The sequence below is a fragment of the Trichoderma aggressivum genome, assembly GCF_033847375.1.
Source record: "Trichoderma aggressivum f. europaeum strain CBS 100526 chromosome Unknown scaffold_013, whole genome shotgun sequence".
Lineage (NCBI taxonomy): Eukaryota > Fungi > Ascomycota > Sordariomycetes > Hypocreales > Hypocreaceae > Trichoderma > Trichoderma aggressivum.
Genome location: NW_026946379.1, coordinates 461817 through 480233, shown reverse-complemented (window position 1 = coordinate 480233; position 18417 = coordinate 461817). Strand labels below are relative to the sequence as shown.

The 18417-nt window shown below is 49.5% G+C and overlaps 6 protein-coding genes across 6 annotated transcripts; 4 read left to right on the top strand and 2 right to left on the bottom strand.

Moving 5' to 3' along the window:
- Nucleotides 1–2548: 2548 nt before the first annotated feature.
- Triagg1_4278 (uncharacterized protein) lies at nucleotides 2549–2935 on the top strand (the record flags this gene model as incomplete). The annotated part of the gene is made up of 1 exon (XM_062898663.1): nucleotides 2549–2935. One exon carries the CDS (start codon nucleotides 2549–2551, stop codon nucleotides 2933–2935), a length of 387 nt encoding a protein of 128 aa, XP_062756785.1.
- Nucleotides 2936–3245: 310 nt separating this feature from the next.
- Triagg1_4277 (uncharacterized protein) lies at nucleotides 3246–4034 on the bottom strand (the record flags this gene model as incomplete). Its single annotated transcript, XM_062898662.1, has 1 exon — nucleotides 3246–4034. The coding sequence occupies one exon, from the start codon at nucleotides 4032–4034 to the stop codon at nucleotides 3246–3248; it is 789 nt and encodes a 262-aa protein (XP_062756784.1).
- Nucleotides 4035–6025: 1991 nt separating this feature from the next.
- Nucleotides 6026–7393, top strand: Triagg1_4276 (uncharacterized protein; the record flags this gene model as incomplete). The annotated part of the gene is made up of 4 exons (XM_062898661.1): nucleotides 6026–6487; nucleotides 6606–6788; nucleotides 6847–7252; nucleotides 7314–7393. The coding sequence occupies 4 exons, from the start codon at nucleotides 6026–6028 to the stop codon at nucleotides 7391–7393; spliced, it is 1131 nt and encodes a 376-aa protein (XP_062756783.1).
- A 511-nt stretch (nucleotides 7394–7904) lies between these two features.
- On the bottom strand, nucleotides 7905–8832 carry Triagg1_4275 (uncharacterized protein; the record flags this gene model as incomplete). Its single annotated transcript, XM_062898660.1, has 2 exons — nucleotides 7905–8528; nucleotides 8587–8832. 2 exons carry the CDS (start codon nucleotides 8830–8832, stop codon nucleotides 7905–7907), a joined length of 870 nt encoding a protein of 289 aa, XP_062756782.1.
- A 621-nt stretch (nucleotides 8833–9453) lies between these two features.
- Nucleotides 9454–10512, top strand: Triagg1_4274 (uncharacterized protein; the record flags this gene model as incomplete). Its single annotated transcript, XM_062898659.1, has 1 exon — nucleotides 9454–10512. The coding sequence occupies one exon, from the start codon at nucleotides 9454–9456 to the stop codon at nucleotides 10510–10512; it is 1059 nt and encodes a 352-aa protein (XP_062756781.1).
- A 547-nt stretch (nucleotides 10513–11059) lies between these two features.
- On the top strand, nucleotides 11060–12626 carry Triagg1_4273 (uncharacterized protein; the record flags this gene model as incomplete). The annotated part of the gene is made up of 3 exons (XM_062898658.1): nucleotides 11060–11574; nucleotides 11628–11726; nucleotides 11900–12626. The coding sequence occupies 3 exons, from the start codon at nucleotides 11060–11062 to the stop codon at nucleotides 12624–12626; spliced, it is 1341 nt and encodes a 446-aa protein (XP_062756780.1).
- Between the last annotated feature and the right edge of the window lie 5791 nt (nucleotides 12627–18417).

Genomic DNA, 18417 nt, shown 5'->3' with positions numbered 1-18417 from the left:
TATATGTGTAGATGCGTATATATCAACAGAACCAGATAGTAGAGAATGATGGAAGGACAAAATCGCAATGAAAAAACAGCCGTCAAGGCCGTCGCGTTCAAAAAGAATGAGAAGCCAGCTTCCGAATGGAAAAGAATGATTGAAGATGGAAGCTTCAGCGACAGAGTATCAAAAAAAGAAAGAAAAAGAAAGAGGTTTTAAAAAGAGGGAAGCATTACTCGGCTAGATGTATGTACAGATGAAATTGTAGGACGCAAAAGAAGAAAACGAAACACAGACCCGAGAAAATCGCATCTAGGATGACGAGGCCGGGGTTAGAGGCTTGTTGTATGGGGACCGGGATGAGTTATTATTAGTGCGGCTCCGACTTTTAACTGGATAGACGCTCTACGCTCTACTGTAGAGCTTTCAGCTACTGGGATAGGGATTGAAGCTATTCGATATTCACTGGAGACGGATCCAAAGACATGGTTGCGTAAACCAGTGAATCTTGGCTAGCGCTCCTTCAACGGAAAGCAATTCATGCGGACAGGGGAAACGCGGCTTCAAGGAAGAGCTGTCATATTCACTATTTGCCGTGTTTTCTCTCCTTTGCTTGGCTGGATTTCTTTCTTCTACTTGGCAGGCGATTAGGAGGCCTGCGGGGTTTGAAGTTTTGCAGGGGAGGCTGAGATGGTGAAACGCGAAGCGTCGAGGGTTCCGTTCTGGGGCTCATACACGGAGGGACGAGCTGGACGAACGCGTGGCTGAAGGTTGCTCCAAGTGCCGACGAGGCCGATCATGGTTGGTTGGCCTTGAAGATATCGAATCTTTAGCGGAGGTTTCTGCTTTCCCTATTTTTGCGTCATCTCTTGAAGGGTTTAGTTGTGGTTGTGCTTGGTATTGTTGAAGTTTGAGTTGACACTGCCTGACTCGTGGAGACGGGCCAAGAAGGTCCGGCGGCCCCTGGTTCATCTTCCAGCAAGGCTACCTATCCATTCTCACCCTATTGCAACGACAACAGTCCTGCCAAGCGTGCCTTGACGGACCTGGAAATGAAAGATTGGCACGGCGGATGGAACTAGCCTGTACCTTATCTGCCACCGGGAGGGCCATCTGCCGGGTTGTTTGGACTAGGGCGCTTACACGGATGCACTCCGTGTCTGTGTGCGTGCAGTAGAGGCTTCAGCCATGGCTGGAGGCGAGAAAAAGAGTAAAGCATTCTGTATCAATGTGGATGTATCACAAAAGAAGCTGGTGAAAAGGATGAGAATCCATACGAGGGTGAGTCTGATTAGGCGCCCAAATACCCCACGGAGTTCTATAACACAACTGCTTTCAAATTCCTCTCCCGCGTTACTCATTCTGTCGCATTGTGCATACATACATGTGCTTGCTGTATATGCGGTGTCACCTCAATTCAGCCGATATCAAGCAGGAAAAAAGAGCCCAATTCACTCCCAACCAATTCCGCCCATACATGTGCATCACATACACTCTCGATCACCACTCGCAAACCTCGTCGTCAAATGCTGCCCGACCGTTCTTAGACAGTCGCGCCGACGAAATTTGACACAGGCAGTTTGTAAATGGAAAAAGTAAAAGGGAAAAGGCGACATTGCTGCAACCCCCTTGCTGGAACTTGTCGAATCAGGACTAGATGAAGGCATGTTGATGCGTTGTCCTGCGTCTTAAGCGGCCACCCCGCAGTGTCGTGTCCCGCGAAGAAGTGAAATGCTTCACTGTTTGCCGCTTTTGGGATCACGGTACCTTTTTGAAGACCCTTTTTATTCCTTTGAATATCGTATTAGTCGCTTCTTCTGTTGATTGCAGAGTGGCATGGCATGGCGTAGCGTGGTTGATGTGCTGGCCGTGATGCGTGTTAGTGATGCCCTTTTCTCCCCTTGTAGCACATGCAAGAGTCTCCCATCCTTGATATTCACCACGTCAAAGAGTGATTTTCGATGCGATATGCCGTCCATGTGCCGATACCATCCCTCTCAATTGGACATTTTGCCCCAAACGAGCCTTTTAATCGCCAATCAGACGTAAACAGACACTTATCCCCGTCATTCTTCTCTCCTCTCCTCTGCATGATGCATTGTCTCCCCATCGAAATCACCGCATCAGTCTATCCTATCGTATGCCATCGTCCGTCTCAGTCAAATGCCAAACTGATTGGTCGTTTAATAGCAAAAAAGCCACTCGTGATGGATACCCCCTACCTGCATGCATGCACTTACATGCCGTTACCAACTTTTCTCGGCCTCTCACTCGCCCGGCTGGCCCGCAGGAACAACGACGGCCCTTTGCGTGTAGAAGCTGCATATGCATCGTCTGTACGATGGACTAACTCGGTCGTAGCTGTATGATGCGTGTGCAACGCCGGCCAATCTGAATGCCTCGTGCTGTGATGGGGGGAAGGGGTCTAATGACCTATATAATGCGTTATGCAACGCCACTGTGCAGCAGTATATTCTGTCCAGACCATTGATTCATCTCTACACACTCCATTATATCTTTTTAATACTCATCTGTGTCTGTTTACACATTCAAAAAGACAGCTCGCATGTATATCCCTCCTTCCCCGGCCAATCTTGAGGCGCTGCGGCGCCATGGACCAACAGATGGATACAATCAATGGATATGGCGTCATTTTACAAATATCTCAACTGCAATAAAGTCCACAGGCTCTATCAAACAGGGAATTTCCTTGATAGAACGGCGCTCAAGCTCTGCCGCCCATACCAACCTCATCATCGGCCTCGTCGTCGGCTTCACCCTGGCAGCCTTCCTCACCGGCGTTGCGATTTTCCTCTGCTGTTACGGAGATTCCATTAGGTTCTCCAAGAAGAAGCACAAGTACAGGCGCCGGTCGACGGGATCGAGAAACTCGAAGCACTCACGGGAGGGAGAACATGCTGAGGGAGCGCCGGAAGGCGAACAGGGGGCGTGAATTCACGTGGCATGGAATTGGCGTTGTGATTTCTTTACCAAAATCTTCATGTTTTCTCCATGCTTGTTTGATGGTTTTGGGAGGATTGAGAGCGTTTCACATTTTGAGACTATGGGTAGATACATACGCTGCCTTTTGACGAATCATGATGATGGATGGATGGATTGCTTACGGTTTCACTTGATACTCTGATTCGGATCACAGAACGAATGTTATTATTCTCTATACCATGCTCTTCTACCTGCATTCTCTTGGATCTCAATATTTTACCCGTTTATTAGCGTAGTGTTTGAACCGTCCCAAATCCTCCTTAATGGACTGTCACGCGCTTATGACGATGACAACGGCGGTGGCTATGATGATGGTGGCGATGATGCTTCTTCTTGCGCCTCTCTTTCGCCTCTTCCTCATCAACATTTACTCGGACGGGATCGTTCGGTAGCGGGATATCGAGACCATTGAGAATGGCTTCCAGATCCGCACGAGCGGCGTCTGGGATTCCAGGGGAAAGAGGGCTTATGAGCTTCTCAAACTCGGCAATGGGGTCTCGGGGAAGGAGGATTTGATGGGTGCGGTGGAAGCGGTGTTGACGATGACGATGACGATGGTGGCCGTGGCTGCTCTGATGGGAGTCGCCGTGAGCATCATAGTCATTTCTGTGATCAAGCAAGTCTAGAATATGGTCGCCTTCGTGGAGATGTTCGCGGTAGTGGTCTCCGTGAAAATGCTTGTCATCATGCTGATGGTGATGAATTGATAGGGGCACCTTTGGCAGTGGAGGGACTTGTTCGGTTTGCGTGCTGCCGTCCTGTCTTTGCTGTGTCTGCTTCTCAGATGTTTTGGTTCCATTTGCAATTGTGACGTGATTCTCGCGATGGTGAGAGCTTTGCTTTCGATGCTTCTTGTGTCGGTCTTGTTGGCGCCAGCACCAACAGTAGACGAGAGCAGCAACGACGACTGCGATGAGAGTGAGGCCAACAGCTAGACCGATGGCTGCAGAGGACGATATTTCACCGTCATGAGAATCACGAGAGTAGTGATTGTGGGGAGGTTGGTGATGGCTGTGGAGGCAAGGCATGTTGAAGATGGGGAAGATCATGGTGAAGCCTTGCGAGTATTCTAGATCACCAAACGCTGGCTGGCAATGTCTTGTCTGTTCAATTTTACAAAAAAGTCTACGAAGGAATTCACTACGAAGCTGATGGTTCATTTTATACACCTATTGAACGGGAGTTTGCTGGCAGAGAGGAAGGTTATGATACTGCGCCAAGTATTGGCTCGTCGTCGCTCCTCAGCCTGGTTTGGCATCAAGGAGCAGCTACCCTCACCGTTTTTTTGATACCGAAACGGTTTGCTCGTTGGATAAGCGATGAAGGGTTATTCGAGTAAATCTGTTGGCACAAATGGCTTCTGTTGATGGTTTTGCTTCGGTTGTTCAGGAGATGGAGGCCTGACAAACAGTCTGGGCGAGAGATGAGTTTGCCCATATTTGAGGCGCCCTGACGGCTTCTATCAAACCTGTGAGATGACAATTCCGCGTTTGTAAAAGGATGAAAACGTGTCTCATCGGGAAGAACAGTCGTGAGGTGACCAAGTGCTGCAGTGATGAGACGAGGGAAGCGTGTGTGTGTATGAGGTGCCTGATGCGGTGAGAGAAAGAGAAGGCTTCTAGAAGAAGGCAAGAGAGAGAGTCAGATTTTGGTATGGATGCATGCACCAGTTTAAGAGTGCCTGGTTGATTGTCAAATAGAGTTGGACGACTACAAACACAAGCTTCGCGGGATGCCTCTTTTTGTCTTACAGCCACGAGGGCTAAGCAGTCCCACAGAGGAGACGCCAAACATGATCCCGGCCTAGACTAGCACATGGGAGGATAGCCGTGATCCGAGACAAAAAGAGGATGAATCATTAACGATCGTCATGATAGTGGAAGCAGTTGAGATCATAACTTACATACACTCGGCAGAATCCGAAGCAGTTACTAAGTTACGTAGTTACGGCGGCCAATCGATTAGCCGATGACGCAAAGCCGGCGTCGCAATTCGGCATGTCTCCGGCCAGAGCAGAATGGCAAGTCTGTCCGTTCCCGCTTTCAGGCGGAGGTACCTCGATGTAACCGGGACAGTTGCGTGGGGTAGAGACGGGGCAAGAAGAATAGCAGAGAATGGCGGAGATTGGGGTCCAATTCTGGGTCAATATCGGGGTATGGAGTGAGTATGGAGATACTTGGCTGGTACATGGAGACACTTCAACTTGGGCCCGGACTTTTGCCATTTCTGCAGCCATCAGGGTTCTAGCGGTTTCTGCCGCCTGTTTGCTCGATGTGCCCTTTTCCTCTTTTTGGCTGCTGATTCTCTCACAAAGTTCCCCTTATCTACATGCGTGTACATGCTATCAACAGCACGCAAATCAAGAATTTTCCATCCCATCTTTTTTGCTTCTCCCACGCCGCTAGTATCCAAAAGGCACTGGATTCCGCACGAACCCCCACCATGTACTGACAAGTATTGCCGCCCCCAATCCACACGCTCATTCCGCTGCTCGTGTCGGCTCTCCGCGACTTGAGCGGTACCTGCACAGGTACAAGCGCAAGTACGTAATTTATGCGCCTCCCCACCTAAAAAATTGCGTGCATGTTCTGGATTTCCTCTTTGGGCCGCGGGGTCAAAAAAAGGCAAATGCTCTCTTATCACGAGGAGGGCGATCGACATGAACGAAACAAAAAGAAAGATGGAATGTTGATATGAAAATAAACAAGACAGTTTACAATACTAACAGTATACATTCAATTACATCTCTTGTCTCGACAACCAACTCGCCACTTGCAACTGTTGATCGCCTTGCCATGACTCGCCCCAACGTGCCCTGATTTATAATGGAGACAAAAAAAAAAGGCCTCCCACGACGGCCCTTCTCACGATGCATAAACTCCGACATTCCCCACAGAATGCAATGGAACGGACTTGGATAGATGGCCTTAGTCGATCGATATGATCCAAGCTTCCCCGGTAGTCTCAAAGTCTGTGTCTGTGTCGTAATGGGTTGGGTAGTATCTTTACCTAGTAGTGTATACAGCTGCCCATACATAAAATGGCTGCTGCCCTTCGTCTCTTGACTCGGCCCTCTTTCCTCTCCATCTCATCTCTCTCCTCCTCAACTCGCATCAACCTCACCCGTTCGACTTACAACAACTCGTTTTCTCGACCCTTCAGCATCACCGCAACCATGTCTTCCGGACGAACCGTCACCCTCAACACCGGCCACAAGATCCCCCAGATCGGCTACGGCACCTGGCAGGCCGCCCCCGGCGAGGTTGGCGCCGGCGTCTACGAGGCTCTCAAGATTGGCTACCGCCACCTCGACCTTGCCAAGGTCTACGGCAACCAGAAGGAGGTTGGCGAGGGCATCAAGAAGGCCCTTGCTGAGATCCCCGGCCTGAAGCGCGAGGACATCTTCATCACCTCCAAGCTGTGGAACAACGCCCACAACCCCGAGGATGTTGCTCCTGCTCTGGACGACACCCTTGCCGAGCTCGGCCTCGAGTACCTCGACGTATGTAAACCCAGATCTGGCTCAATCAAGTTCGATTCGAATGTCACTGAGACAGAATCGAACGAATGAGAGCGAGACAAGCAGCAGCAGCAGCAGCAGCAGCTAACTCGACTCACAGCTCTACCTCATCCACTGGCCCGTTGCCTTTGCCCCCGGCGCCAACCTCTTCCCCAAGGCCGCTGACGGCTCCGAGTCTCTCCTCAACCGCAACGTCTCCATCGTCCAGACCTGGAAGGCCCTGACCGAGCTGCCCAAGTCCAAGGTCCGCTCCGTCGGTGTCTCCAACTTTACCATTGAGCACGTATGTCGTCCACTTACCTCGGAAACTCCTACAACCAGACAACTAACATACAATACAGCTCGAGGCCGTCATTGCCGCCACCGGCGTCGTCCCCGCCGCCAACCAGATCGAGCGCCACCCTCGTCTGCCCGACCAGCCCCTGATCAAGTACTGCGCCGAGAAGGGCATCATCATCACCGCCTACTCCGCCTTTGGCAACAACACCAAGGGCCTCCCTCTGCTCGTCAACTCCGACGAGGTCAAGGCCGTCGCCGAGAACCTCTCCAAGAAGCAGGGCAAGACCGTCACTCCCGCCCAGGTCATCCTCGCCTGGTCCCAGATTGGCGGCCACACCGTCATCCCCAAGTCCGTCACCAAGGCTCGCATTGCCGAGAACTTCCAGGAGGTCGACCTGGACGACGAGGCCATCGCTGCGCTGAACAAGCTCGGCGAGACCCCTTACCGCTTCAACATTCCCTTCAACTGTGAGTCTTACTACCATTCGCTCAATGAGGAGGAAACATAAGCTGACTGTTGCCATAATAGACAACCCCAAGTGGAACGTCAACCTGTTCAACACCGAGGACGAGAAGGCTGCTGCCCACACCGCCGTCCTTAAGCTGTAAATTCGGACACGACGAGGACATGATGTGCAACGAGATGAATACCCATGAGCATTGGCCAAGAGCCTTATAGAAGTAAAAAGAAGAGTAAAACGTACATACATCAATAGAATTGCATCAACTGCATTTGCTAAAGATATCATGACAAAGCGACACGTAGATTTCTCCAAGCTTGTTATGGTGGTGATTGAACATCCAAAATGATGGAATCCGAACGTCAAGAGAAGCATGGGCGACTGCTCCAAACGAGTTGCCATGAGGCTTGGCGTTTAAACTATGGGAGCGGAGGGAGGCTGGAGGTGAATAAGGAAGCTTAGGCCTGTCGAATGACGAGGTTGAAGATGAGCGGGAGATGTGGAGCGTGGGGGAAGTGAAAATTGATGGAGAGACCTTTGAATCAGCAGATGCATGCCTGATCCGTCACGCAGATCGACTGCAGAATTTAGTTGCTTGGGTGTCATTCTTGACCTAACCCGGGTATCATGTAGTAGAAAAGTACAAAGTCAAGCTCGCATCAAAAGCCATCGCAAAAATCGGCTGCATATCCATCGTAAAGAAAGCGATTCCACTCCACATGCCAGGGGGAAACAAGATCTGCCATATCCAGTAAAATTCCTTGCTTCCAGTTCTCGCTCCTCTTGATCGTCATACATAGGCCAGCTCGCCAAAACAAGTCAATTTGCGCCTGCATAGCCCGTCTTATATCCACAGCGGCATTGGTATCGTCTTGGGGAGGTATGAATTCGTAAAGAATAGCAAAGTATTCCTCGTAGGGCGACATTTGGCGTTTGACGCGATCCAGCACGACACCTGTGGGCCAGAGCTTGGGGCCTAGACCGGAGAGCTCTGCGCCGCTGATGGTGAGCCATCCATAACACTCTCTGATCCGGGGGAAAGAGGATGTTGTGAGGGAGATGGAGTTGGCGGCATCTCGCATCTTTGGCTTGAGGCGACCCTCGTTGGAGAAGGAGTAGAGGTTTCGAACGGCGTCTTTCCACGTCTTGGGCTCCTTCTTGAGGTATACGGGCTCCGCTGAGTTTTCGACGGCGGCTCGGATCGTCTGGAGGAGGGCGGATATTTGGCATTCTCTCTGGAAAGCCCAGTATCGAGTTCCGCCCGGCGGTTTATGATCCCAGAACTGTAGCGACGAGTCCCATCAGCTCCGGCTTCTACATATGCGGCTCGGACTTGCTCACCACTTTGAGGGCATAGGGCCGGCCGTTGACCTCGACTTTCCACACTGTCCCGTCTAAGCCGTAGCCGAGCTTTTCGCGCCAGATGAAGCTGTGCGGAAGAGGACAGGCTCTCAACCGTGGTCGTCGGATGCTCGCCCAAGAACAATCCGGAGGGCCAATCATGGGCTGGTCATGGCGAAACGGCGCTTGCTTCTGGGCTTCATGTCGCTCCGTTAAGATTTGGACGGTTGACTGCGAGACGGCCATTGTAAGCGCCCGATGGCAATCGCATTGTATTCGGGCAGAAGGGCAGCTGTAGCGAGTTGGTGTTTGTTGAAGGAATCCTGTCTGCTTGCTGTATTGACATGCGGGCACTCGGTACAGGGAGACGGCTGGCGGAGAATTATAGCACCGGGGCCGCTTTCTTAGCGCATCTGTTTAGCTTCAACTACCCACCCGCCATTTCTTCTATAAGATGGATGGATGGATATTGAGTTGATGGATACATGTATGGACCCTTTCCCTCATGTTCTCAGCGACATCTGCTTGGCTGTGATTTCACACCGAGAACCTCGCGGCGGACTTGCTTCCTATCACGGCTAGCATTTGGTGTGTAACTATGTTTAATTATTCCGTGACGTTAGGCAACCGCTCACGCTTGTGATGCCTCGATCAATCGGATTCCTTGCAGCTGTACAGCTCAACCAACATGCATCTGCATAGATACCCAAGCTCGCAGCGCCGTCCCATGGCGAAATGCCTTGCGGCGTGAAAGCGCGCGCTTATATCTACCTTGAGTGTTGCTGTCCCATAACCCAGCCGAGAATGCACACACTTTTGTAGTTGGGTGAATCATACCCGAAACTCCTGTCTTCCATTCATTCCCCCATGGCCAAGACAATCCTCGACGCCCTGGCTAGCAGAAACCCTGCTCTCGAGAACCTGGCAAAAGAAGGGCCAAATACCATTGGTGACGGCTGGATTCATGTGGAAAATTGGCGGCCGTGGAGAGAGTTCAATTACAAGAATCTCTCCTCCATATATGGAGACGTTCTATCCTTGGCCGGAGACCCCCCGCTGTTGGAGCCCACTTGCAGCTATGACCGGGAGATCTGGGACGAGCACAGTCTGGATATATTTCTCTCCAGATTCATGCTCCCCGTTGTCAATTGGGCGCTGGGACATGCGACCCAAGCCTTGGGCTGGGGTAATAGGTCCATCTATCTTGCCCCCGGAAGCTGGACTGGATCGTCTGACTGGGGCCTCGTGTCGAAAGGCCAAATGCCAGATGGCTATCATAATCTCCTACCAGGCGACACTAAGCTGTCCGTCAAATGGCGGCCAGAGATGGAAGAGTCTCGAGACAGGTATACACGACATCAATGGACCTTGCCCATGTCACAGGTCAATACGTACGCTGTAAGGTCGGGTTGTCGCCACAGCTTCATCATCACCGACCTCCACCTCATTGTTTTGAGGCTGTCCCGGGAGCCTGTGGCTCACGGCTTAGCTTCGAACCGATCCCCCAGGCATTCAACGCAGCTGGGCCACCGGCGGATTGCCTCGGGGAGCACGGATATTTCATCGCAGCTAGAGGCCATGTCCATTGTTGAGTCGTTTGGCGCTGCCTCTTATGCAAGTAGCAATCCCGCCAACAGAGAATACCAGTCTCCGGAATATGCCTCTATCCCTTGGAGTGCCCAAGGCAAAAAGAGGCTCACCGTTAAGATGGGTCTCTTTTGCCTTTGTCTAATGGCGGCGGGAGGAGAGGCCAAGATTGAAACGGCTTATCCTCCATTGGATTCATGGAGGCCAGAATCTGAAGGCTTTCGACACAATGCTTCAGGACAACATGCATATAATCTGCCCGCTGATGCCATAATAAGTACCCAAGAGCCAGAATCTCCCGGTACGGGTCAAACGGAAGAAGAGCACGGGGCGGAGTAGCATCAGTGCATTTAGCCACCTATAAAGCCTTGCCGTTACTATCTCTAGTATTCAATTGTAGTATTGATATCTGACATCTCTTTAACAGCTCTATACCTACATGTATATAGGTCGCGGATGCCTACCTACATAGGCATCACAAATAAATCCCACGCAGGTAGCTGCAGTCCTACTTGCGCCATCTTTCACTTTATAGCAAACGATAGCAAACGAGACCAAACCCATCACGGATTTCTCTGTCTATGTATATGATCCAATCAGCGCAGACTGTCGGCTAGAGGAGGGAGTGCAAGGGTGCATGCAATATTTCGTAGCCGCGAGAGATGTTGGTACTCTTGAGGAGCCAAGGACCGGCCTACATGTGCTTACTTACACTGGCTAACACGAAACATTAAAGGAGGGGTGTCCGCTTTCACGCTCTTCCTTGTCTAAAATATTTGCCTGCTGTGGTGATCCGTATGAGTTCTATTTCTTATGTCGCTGACTTCCTGGCGCCGCCTTACTTATCAGTCATAATATTGCTCTGCTGTAACAGTCTGCGGTATCGATGACTCTACCGAACGTACCCAAAGAGCTCTGGGACCAGATTGCAACCTGCTTAACGGGCCGCGATGTCAAAAGTCTGCGTCTTGCTTGCAAATCACTCTCAGGCACCCCTTTGCCTCTTGACAGAGTGTTTATAAGCGCCAATCCCATAGATATCAGGGTCTTCCGGAACATTGCAGACCATGATGTTTTCAGACATTGTGTGCGTGAGATTATCTGGGACGAGGCACGGTTTGAACGAGATTTCAGAGTTGATGCGTCTAGCGGTCTCGAATGGACTGAAATGGGGAATACTGAAGATATTCCCCCGGATGACTTCTTGACTGAATGTCGTCATAATTTGGATCTCGTTGAAGCAAGATTCGCTCAATACAGACTCGATTTGCCATTTATCGCACTCATGGTCAAAGAGATGGAGGCGGAATTGACCACCTATGAATCTTGGTGGTATTGCCGGCAGTTCCTAGGCGAGCAACGCAGAGTTTTAGCAGATGATTTAGACATCAAGGCATTTGAGTATGACCTTGATCGCTTGCCGGCTTTAAGCAGAATAATCATCACGCCTGCAGCTCATGGGACGTTATTTGCTCCTCTGTACAAAATATTAATGACCCGAACTTTGCCATATGGCTTGAATTACAGCATTCCACGTGGCTGGCCGGTCTCGGGTAAATCCTATCTTCCGGCTGATGAATGGATAGAAGAGAACAAAGGGAAATGGCGAGGATTCAAGAAAGTAATCCGCTGTCTGGCAGAACATGAAGAAGCAGCAGCAGTGAAAGAGCTGGTGTTGGACACTCACCTCTTGCCAACCGGCGTAACTTGCCGCTTTTTCGACCAGCCTAGTTTGGAGTACGACCACCTTTGTTGATCTTCTTCAAAGACCTGGGTTCCGTCGCCTTGATCTTGCTTTGATGGCTGGTCAACAGGAGCCGGGCGATTGGGAGTCTCTTCGAAACGGACGCTTGCGAAGCGCGTTGGCAGAAGCTTCAGACTTGGAACATTTTCAACTAAACACAGACATTGGATACCACAGGACAAAAGATGCCGGCGCCCACCTTGCCCTCCTCCACGACATTTGCCCGATAGTGCGAAGGACGAAGCTACGGCATTTTGGATTAACGAGATTTCTTTCGCAGCGTGATCTTGTTGCCTCCTTATCAAAGCTGCCGGCCTCTGTTCGAACCGTTGAGTTGAATTGTCTGTATTTTCTCTCCGGCGATGGTACCTACAGAGATCTGCTGGATGCTATGCACGAATCTCTGGACTGGAAAACGAGGAATGCTGCTGCGCGTCCAAAAGTGACTATCAAACCGGACCGTCTAGATCACGGCAAAGTCGATGGCCGGACTATTTGGCTTGAAGAAGAGGCCGGTAAGTTTTTGTATGAGGGAGGGCCCAATCCGTTTCACCAAGTACTCCGCGATGAAGTACTACCCGGGCATGGGGGTAAGCTGCGAGATGAGTTTCAGCCTGACCTGGTGCACCCATGGGTAGACTATGATGCCGTCTTGCCCATGGAGGCCGAGAAGGAGTCTCCCTCTGTTACAATTGAGGGTGGCGAATGATGGCATCTAATTAGACTGTCAATTGTTTCTTTCTGATATCGGGCCTGGCTAGTGTGTCTTCTTGACGGTTAAGAGACCTAATTGTCTGGGTGAGATATGTTGGCAGTATGCTAAAGAGTCCTCTATGTCGTAAATAGTCGCTGGAATGATCTACGACAATTGTGTTCTATGAAGCATATGAATCAGAAGGATTGCATGAACAAATAATGTCTTATCTATGCTTCTGGATGCTTGCTTCCAACCACCTTTGACTATGAACCTTCGAGGGAGCGGATCTGTCCTCTAAATGCATAGGGTAAGCACATTTTCGACAATAGTAAAGATCTGCCTCATACAAGTAAAACCGGGTTACAATATTAGAACTAGCTGGTCGAGCTTCTCCCTGGGTTCATTCAAAGTTAGGATATGATTTCGTGTACACATCCAGCATTTTTCTCTCGGGAGTACAATCGTTAATCTTCCCATACGAATACTGATACCGACGGCTGCCAACCTCCCAATCCAGTTTCCCGCTGTCCGCACAACGGAAATTGCTGGATCCAGTGGTGGTATCATTAGCTCCTCCCAACTATCAACTATAATCATTCTGAATGACTGCTGAAGGGTATTGAGGGATGAATGACTCTCCCCTGAGCAATTGCAGTGAACCCGAGAGACGAGAGGGCTGTTGAGCGCAGACAAGACGTCCAGATCACCGACCCATGCCGTGCTGTCAAAAACTTGAACGAGTGCTTCATGTAATACAGTGTTGGCATCTATATGGTGTTCATTTCTGTTCTGGTCGAGCAACCCTTGCTGATATTGAGTAAGACTCAAATGCATCGAGGTTTTTTGAAAACTGTTTTCAATCTCGCCCGAGAAGCTGTTGTGGTTTAATAAATTCCACTCATCAGTGTTTGTCTCCCTAATTCTAGGCACCGGTGGAGGAACAAGTAGTGACACGCCCGGCTTCCCAATATTGCCCAAAACTCTCTTGATTTCGGTTTCTATCGGGACGTCGTGTGGGTCAGCCAGTAGTGGAGTTGCAACAAATATGGCATCGTTGGAAGTGATTGCGAATACATCTTGGAGATGGGCCACATCTAGTAATTGGCCACATTCAAACATGGTGATACACGCAAATGCTTGTGGTCTCGACAATGTTGGTAGCAAGCGAAATCGACCATGTTGTCGCCTTGGAGGTATCCAGGTCGCATTGGTAAGTGAAATCTTGCTAACAATTGTTGGATCGACAGTTGCATCGGGAAGGCGTCCATACATCTCGAGTGCTTGAGCACACCCACCCAATACATGTGTGTAGAATGAATGCTTTGTGCTTATACGCGTCGTAAACCAATTTATGAGTTTATCGTAATTGCAGGGATACGCTTCCAATGCTTCTTTAATAATGTCTGCAGTAAAGTGGTGGCCCATAGGGCTATCCCCAGGGCCGAACTGGCGTTTGCGAGGATCAGGGTCTGTACTGATTTTTGTCATGGACCCAGTGCTTAGGATTTCCGCCGACAGGCTCTCACCGATGCAGAACTTCAAGGTCACGAATTTTTCAGAATATGAGGGGTCGTTCTGTCCTAATGCACGTCAGTCTCTAAACTATCAAGAGAAGAGATCAATAAAAGAGCAATCAACAAGAAAGAGAGAAGAGAGATGGAAATGAGAGGTTGATAACGAGTTAAATCAACAATACCTTGAGATAGCTTGATTAGCGCATCTAAAAAGTTTTCTCCATTTCCAAATGCCAAGTCACCAGTGATCATATGCACTGGCAAACATCCTTCACCAAGTTGCTCGATTCGGTCTATGCGCTCTCTCGGCGGAAGTAAGAGACAATCTAAGCTATGCCCTGGTTGTCTGTTGTGGCAATTAATAGAACAACCTCCCGTCCGAATACAAGGACAGGGTAGTGCCAGCTGTTCGTTCTTCGGCCACCCGAATCGAAATTTTCTAGTGGAAGTAGAAATAGAAGTATAAGCACTTTCCCGGCAGATGCCTTCACACGAACATGGGGCTGGGTTCAACTCGACAGGGATCCATCGTAGATGCATTCCCAGCATTGAAGGAGGATATGGTTGACGAATGTAGCCACCCGATTGTTTGGAGCCAAAACGCTCATCGATAGGCTCGATAGTTGCAAACTCTGGATGACCTGGAGTGACAAAGTATCGGATCACACAATTGCTATTCGAGAGCCCCAGGCTTCTTGCATACCTCCTCAAGCATCCAATTCTGGCTTCAGAAGTCTCAAGCAGGGAAAACAAGGACGGGATATAGGAAAGTCCAAAGAATGGTGGCGGATGATCCTTCGCATCGCAGAGAAATCGACCATGACGACGACCATGCTCCATCAACTTTCTCGCCGTCGCTCTCTCAATTTCGCTACCGGAAGACAGGTCCTCGGCCGCCGTAAGAATTTGCCCTAGCCACGAAGTTTTCTTCACGATATCTTGCATGCGCTTTAAATTCCCCGGATTTGGGGTTGATGTTTCGGGCCGCCGAAGCGCTTTCATCAGTTCCATCAATAGCTCAAGTGATTTGTCGACTGATTTGGTGAATGCAGACCATGGGGAAATGACGCATCCAAGCAGAATAAAGCGAAATTGATCCATGGAGATCCGATTGGAAGCCACACCAAGTGTATGATTGACAATGACCGGATCTCCGTAGTAACGTAGATAGGACAAAGGCAGGGACCATGAAATACTGCCAGCAGTTTCGCCTGGATGCTCGAGATCGATGGTTATTATCCCAGATTTCGAAATGAGTTCGTCTTTCTGAGATATGACATCCGGACCACAACTCAAGACACATAAATCTGGATACAGGTGCCAAGATCTTATTGCCAAGAGTATTGCGCCGTTTCTCACTTTCAGTGGAACACCCATGATCAATGAGTCCATTGAAGACATGGCATCTTTCCAGGCAAGCATAACGCTGTGATAGGGGTCAGAATTCCTGTTCACAGCCAGACCAGTCTTATCAGTGTAAAGTAGTGCTTTGCTCCTTTGCTCCTTTGTCTTCTTATTTGCCGTCTGTACCCATGATCTGGCACTGTTGTCCCATGAGGCAAGTTCATCTCGGGAGAATTCTTGTTTGCAAGCGAGCGCCTTTGCAATGTCCTCAATCGACGTGGCATCTTTATTGGTGGCTCCTATTTCCGCCTTTCTCCTTTCAATAAGCTGCAACCAAAGCGCAACAGACTCGGGTCCCGTAAACGCCTCTGCCAACATGCAGGCGAGCAAGTGAATCGCAATGGCATTTGTGCCGGACGTTGCAGCGGCCCACAGACTGGTAGAGTCTGCGCCGGAATATCGGGCGAAGATTCCGTGGCGCTCCCTGTCTTGGGGGGTTATTTTTGCCTTTTGGCAGATTTCGCTGACTCGATTCCCATAAGCTGCCAGCAAATGCTCGGCCCGGGGAGGAATCCCGTCAAAGAGAGCCCCGAGCTTCCTGGCCGTCCTATGGAGGGCGCCATTCTCGGCATTCTCTCGCCGAACCTCAGTAAGACTGTCATTCACTCCACTGTATTCCTTGGGTGCCTCCACTTTGATTAGTGTGAAGTCGAAGTTGAGATTAGCGGCGGCTACTGTGAGCTCGTGTGAGAAGCCTGCTAGTCTCGCGATAATGGAGTTCTCCATAGCAACGCTGTTGAAAGACGTCTGGTGCGAACACAGCAGATGAAATGAAGCAGAGTTGACTGTTGAGTTGTGTACATGTAGATTGGGCTTTTGAATTGGGCACTGAGATTTGAGGCTGCGATAGTCACGTGTCTTTAATACATGTACTACATAAGAAAAATGAAAAGGCTGAGGCTCGCAGATGACCTGGTACGGGAACAACAGGAGCACCATGTTAACCAACCTACTCGTTAAGAATTCCGCGATACCATATGCTAGTGTCATCTGTCGCAAAGTATTTACCTGTAAAAGTGGTCAAACGACTTCAATTAATCTGTATAAATCTTCTAATGACTTCAAATAGTTTCAGATTGAGAACGCTATCGTATCGACATGACGTATCAGCCTCTTGAGCCTGACCCCTTAGCTGGGCCAGTACGCAATCGCTGGACACTGGATACATGTATCTGTTGGCAAAAGGACATATTAATGTGCGCTTTATTTTATACAGCGGTAAGCCATTCGATTTAAAAGCCATTTTCTACGGCATGTTGCTAACTTTTCGCACGACAGTTCTATCTCTGTAATCTTTCAAGACTGACTTTGCTTCTCCAGTGTATCCCGTCTTTATCATCCATTCACGGGCGGATTTGACTCTGGTCGGCAAGATCTCATCAAGCAGATCGTAGTCTCTCTTACTCAGCTCATTTTTCCAACAGTTCCAGAACCCGCCGTAGCTTTGCCTGTAGGTGAGCAAAGTGGGATCATTGGGATCGGCTGAATGGCCAAGCTTTCTCTCTGGATCTGGCACAGTTCCTCGACTGAAATATTCATCTAGGGTAAAGTCTTTGTATACTGCCCTTTTGCCTGTCAGCTCAGTGAAGGTGGCTGCAAGATCACTCCAGTTGACGTCTTCTGTACCAATGTGCAGATTGAGGCCATTGCTGCGAGCGGGCGTGTCAAAGACCCATCGCACATATTTCCCGTAATCCTCAAGGTGCATCAGAGGGAATTTTGCTGGCCCAAGAGGAGCAGCGAAAACAAGCGTAGTCGGGTCGTTGGGGTCAGGAGTTGGCCGAAGAAGCTCTGTCAAAGACTCCATATATGTACAAGCCGTCAACACCGACCAGGCCATTGGGGCTGTTGATTGAGCGGAGATGTAATCAGCCACTTTTCCCTTTGCATCGAGAAAAGATCGGTATTTGGCTTGGAAATTGCCCAGCTTGGATGAATACTCAACGCTTGAGTATACGAAGTGCTCCAAGCCGAATTCTCGAGACAGTTCATAGAGGCGGATGCCCCAGTATACCTCGGCCTTTTCTCCGATGGCAAGTCCATTTGTGTTGACAAAGATTCCGTTGACGCCATTGAGAGCCTGACGAAGCGTCGGTTCATCGTAGGCGTTTCCTTCATGGATTGTCACTCCCGGTATTGCTGCCAAATCTTGGGCGTCTTTTGATGAAGCATTTCGTGTGACTATGCGCAAGTTATACTTTGAATCGGAGGTCAAGGCTTTGCTTTCTATTAGTATAAGTATAGAACTTTGTTTAATAGAAGGCGGCAGACCTTTGACAACTGGTACTCCTTGGGCACCTGTTCCACCGATGATCAATATGGTTTTCTTCATCTGAAGATTGTATGGCGAAGAGGTCGAATTATGTTAATGCCTGTCTGGGGCTTTTTGACATCAATGGAGCAGAGACATGTTGAAATATATAGTCATATAATCTTTTCGAGTGAGAGGAAAGTAATTTACTTGAACAACGCAACATCGGACGTCATAAGCTTCGATTCTATCCGCTAGGGCTGGGATTAGAGTTTAGTGCCAGACTGCATCCAAGTTCGGATAGAAACTTGGCTTCGGATAGAATCCCGCCTCTTTCGGATGGATTATAAATCTTCAGGCTAAGAGATGAGTGGCCCTGTATAGGACGCTACGGGTATTCATAGAGTCCATCATAGTCCCACAGCTCAACTCATTACATTAACTGTGAATCTCATAGGCGCGGCGTGGCTACGGCAACAATGGAAAGCCATTTGGGTTGATTAAGATACACGTGGCCTTTCTGTATTATTAAACAATTGAAAACTAGAATGTCGAAGTTTCCTTCGGCAGTGATGCTGGCAATAAATTGGGTTCGACATAATGAACATGATCAGTCGGTGATACCTTAGCATGC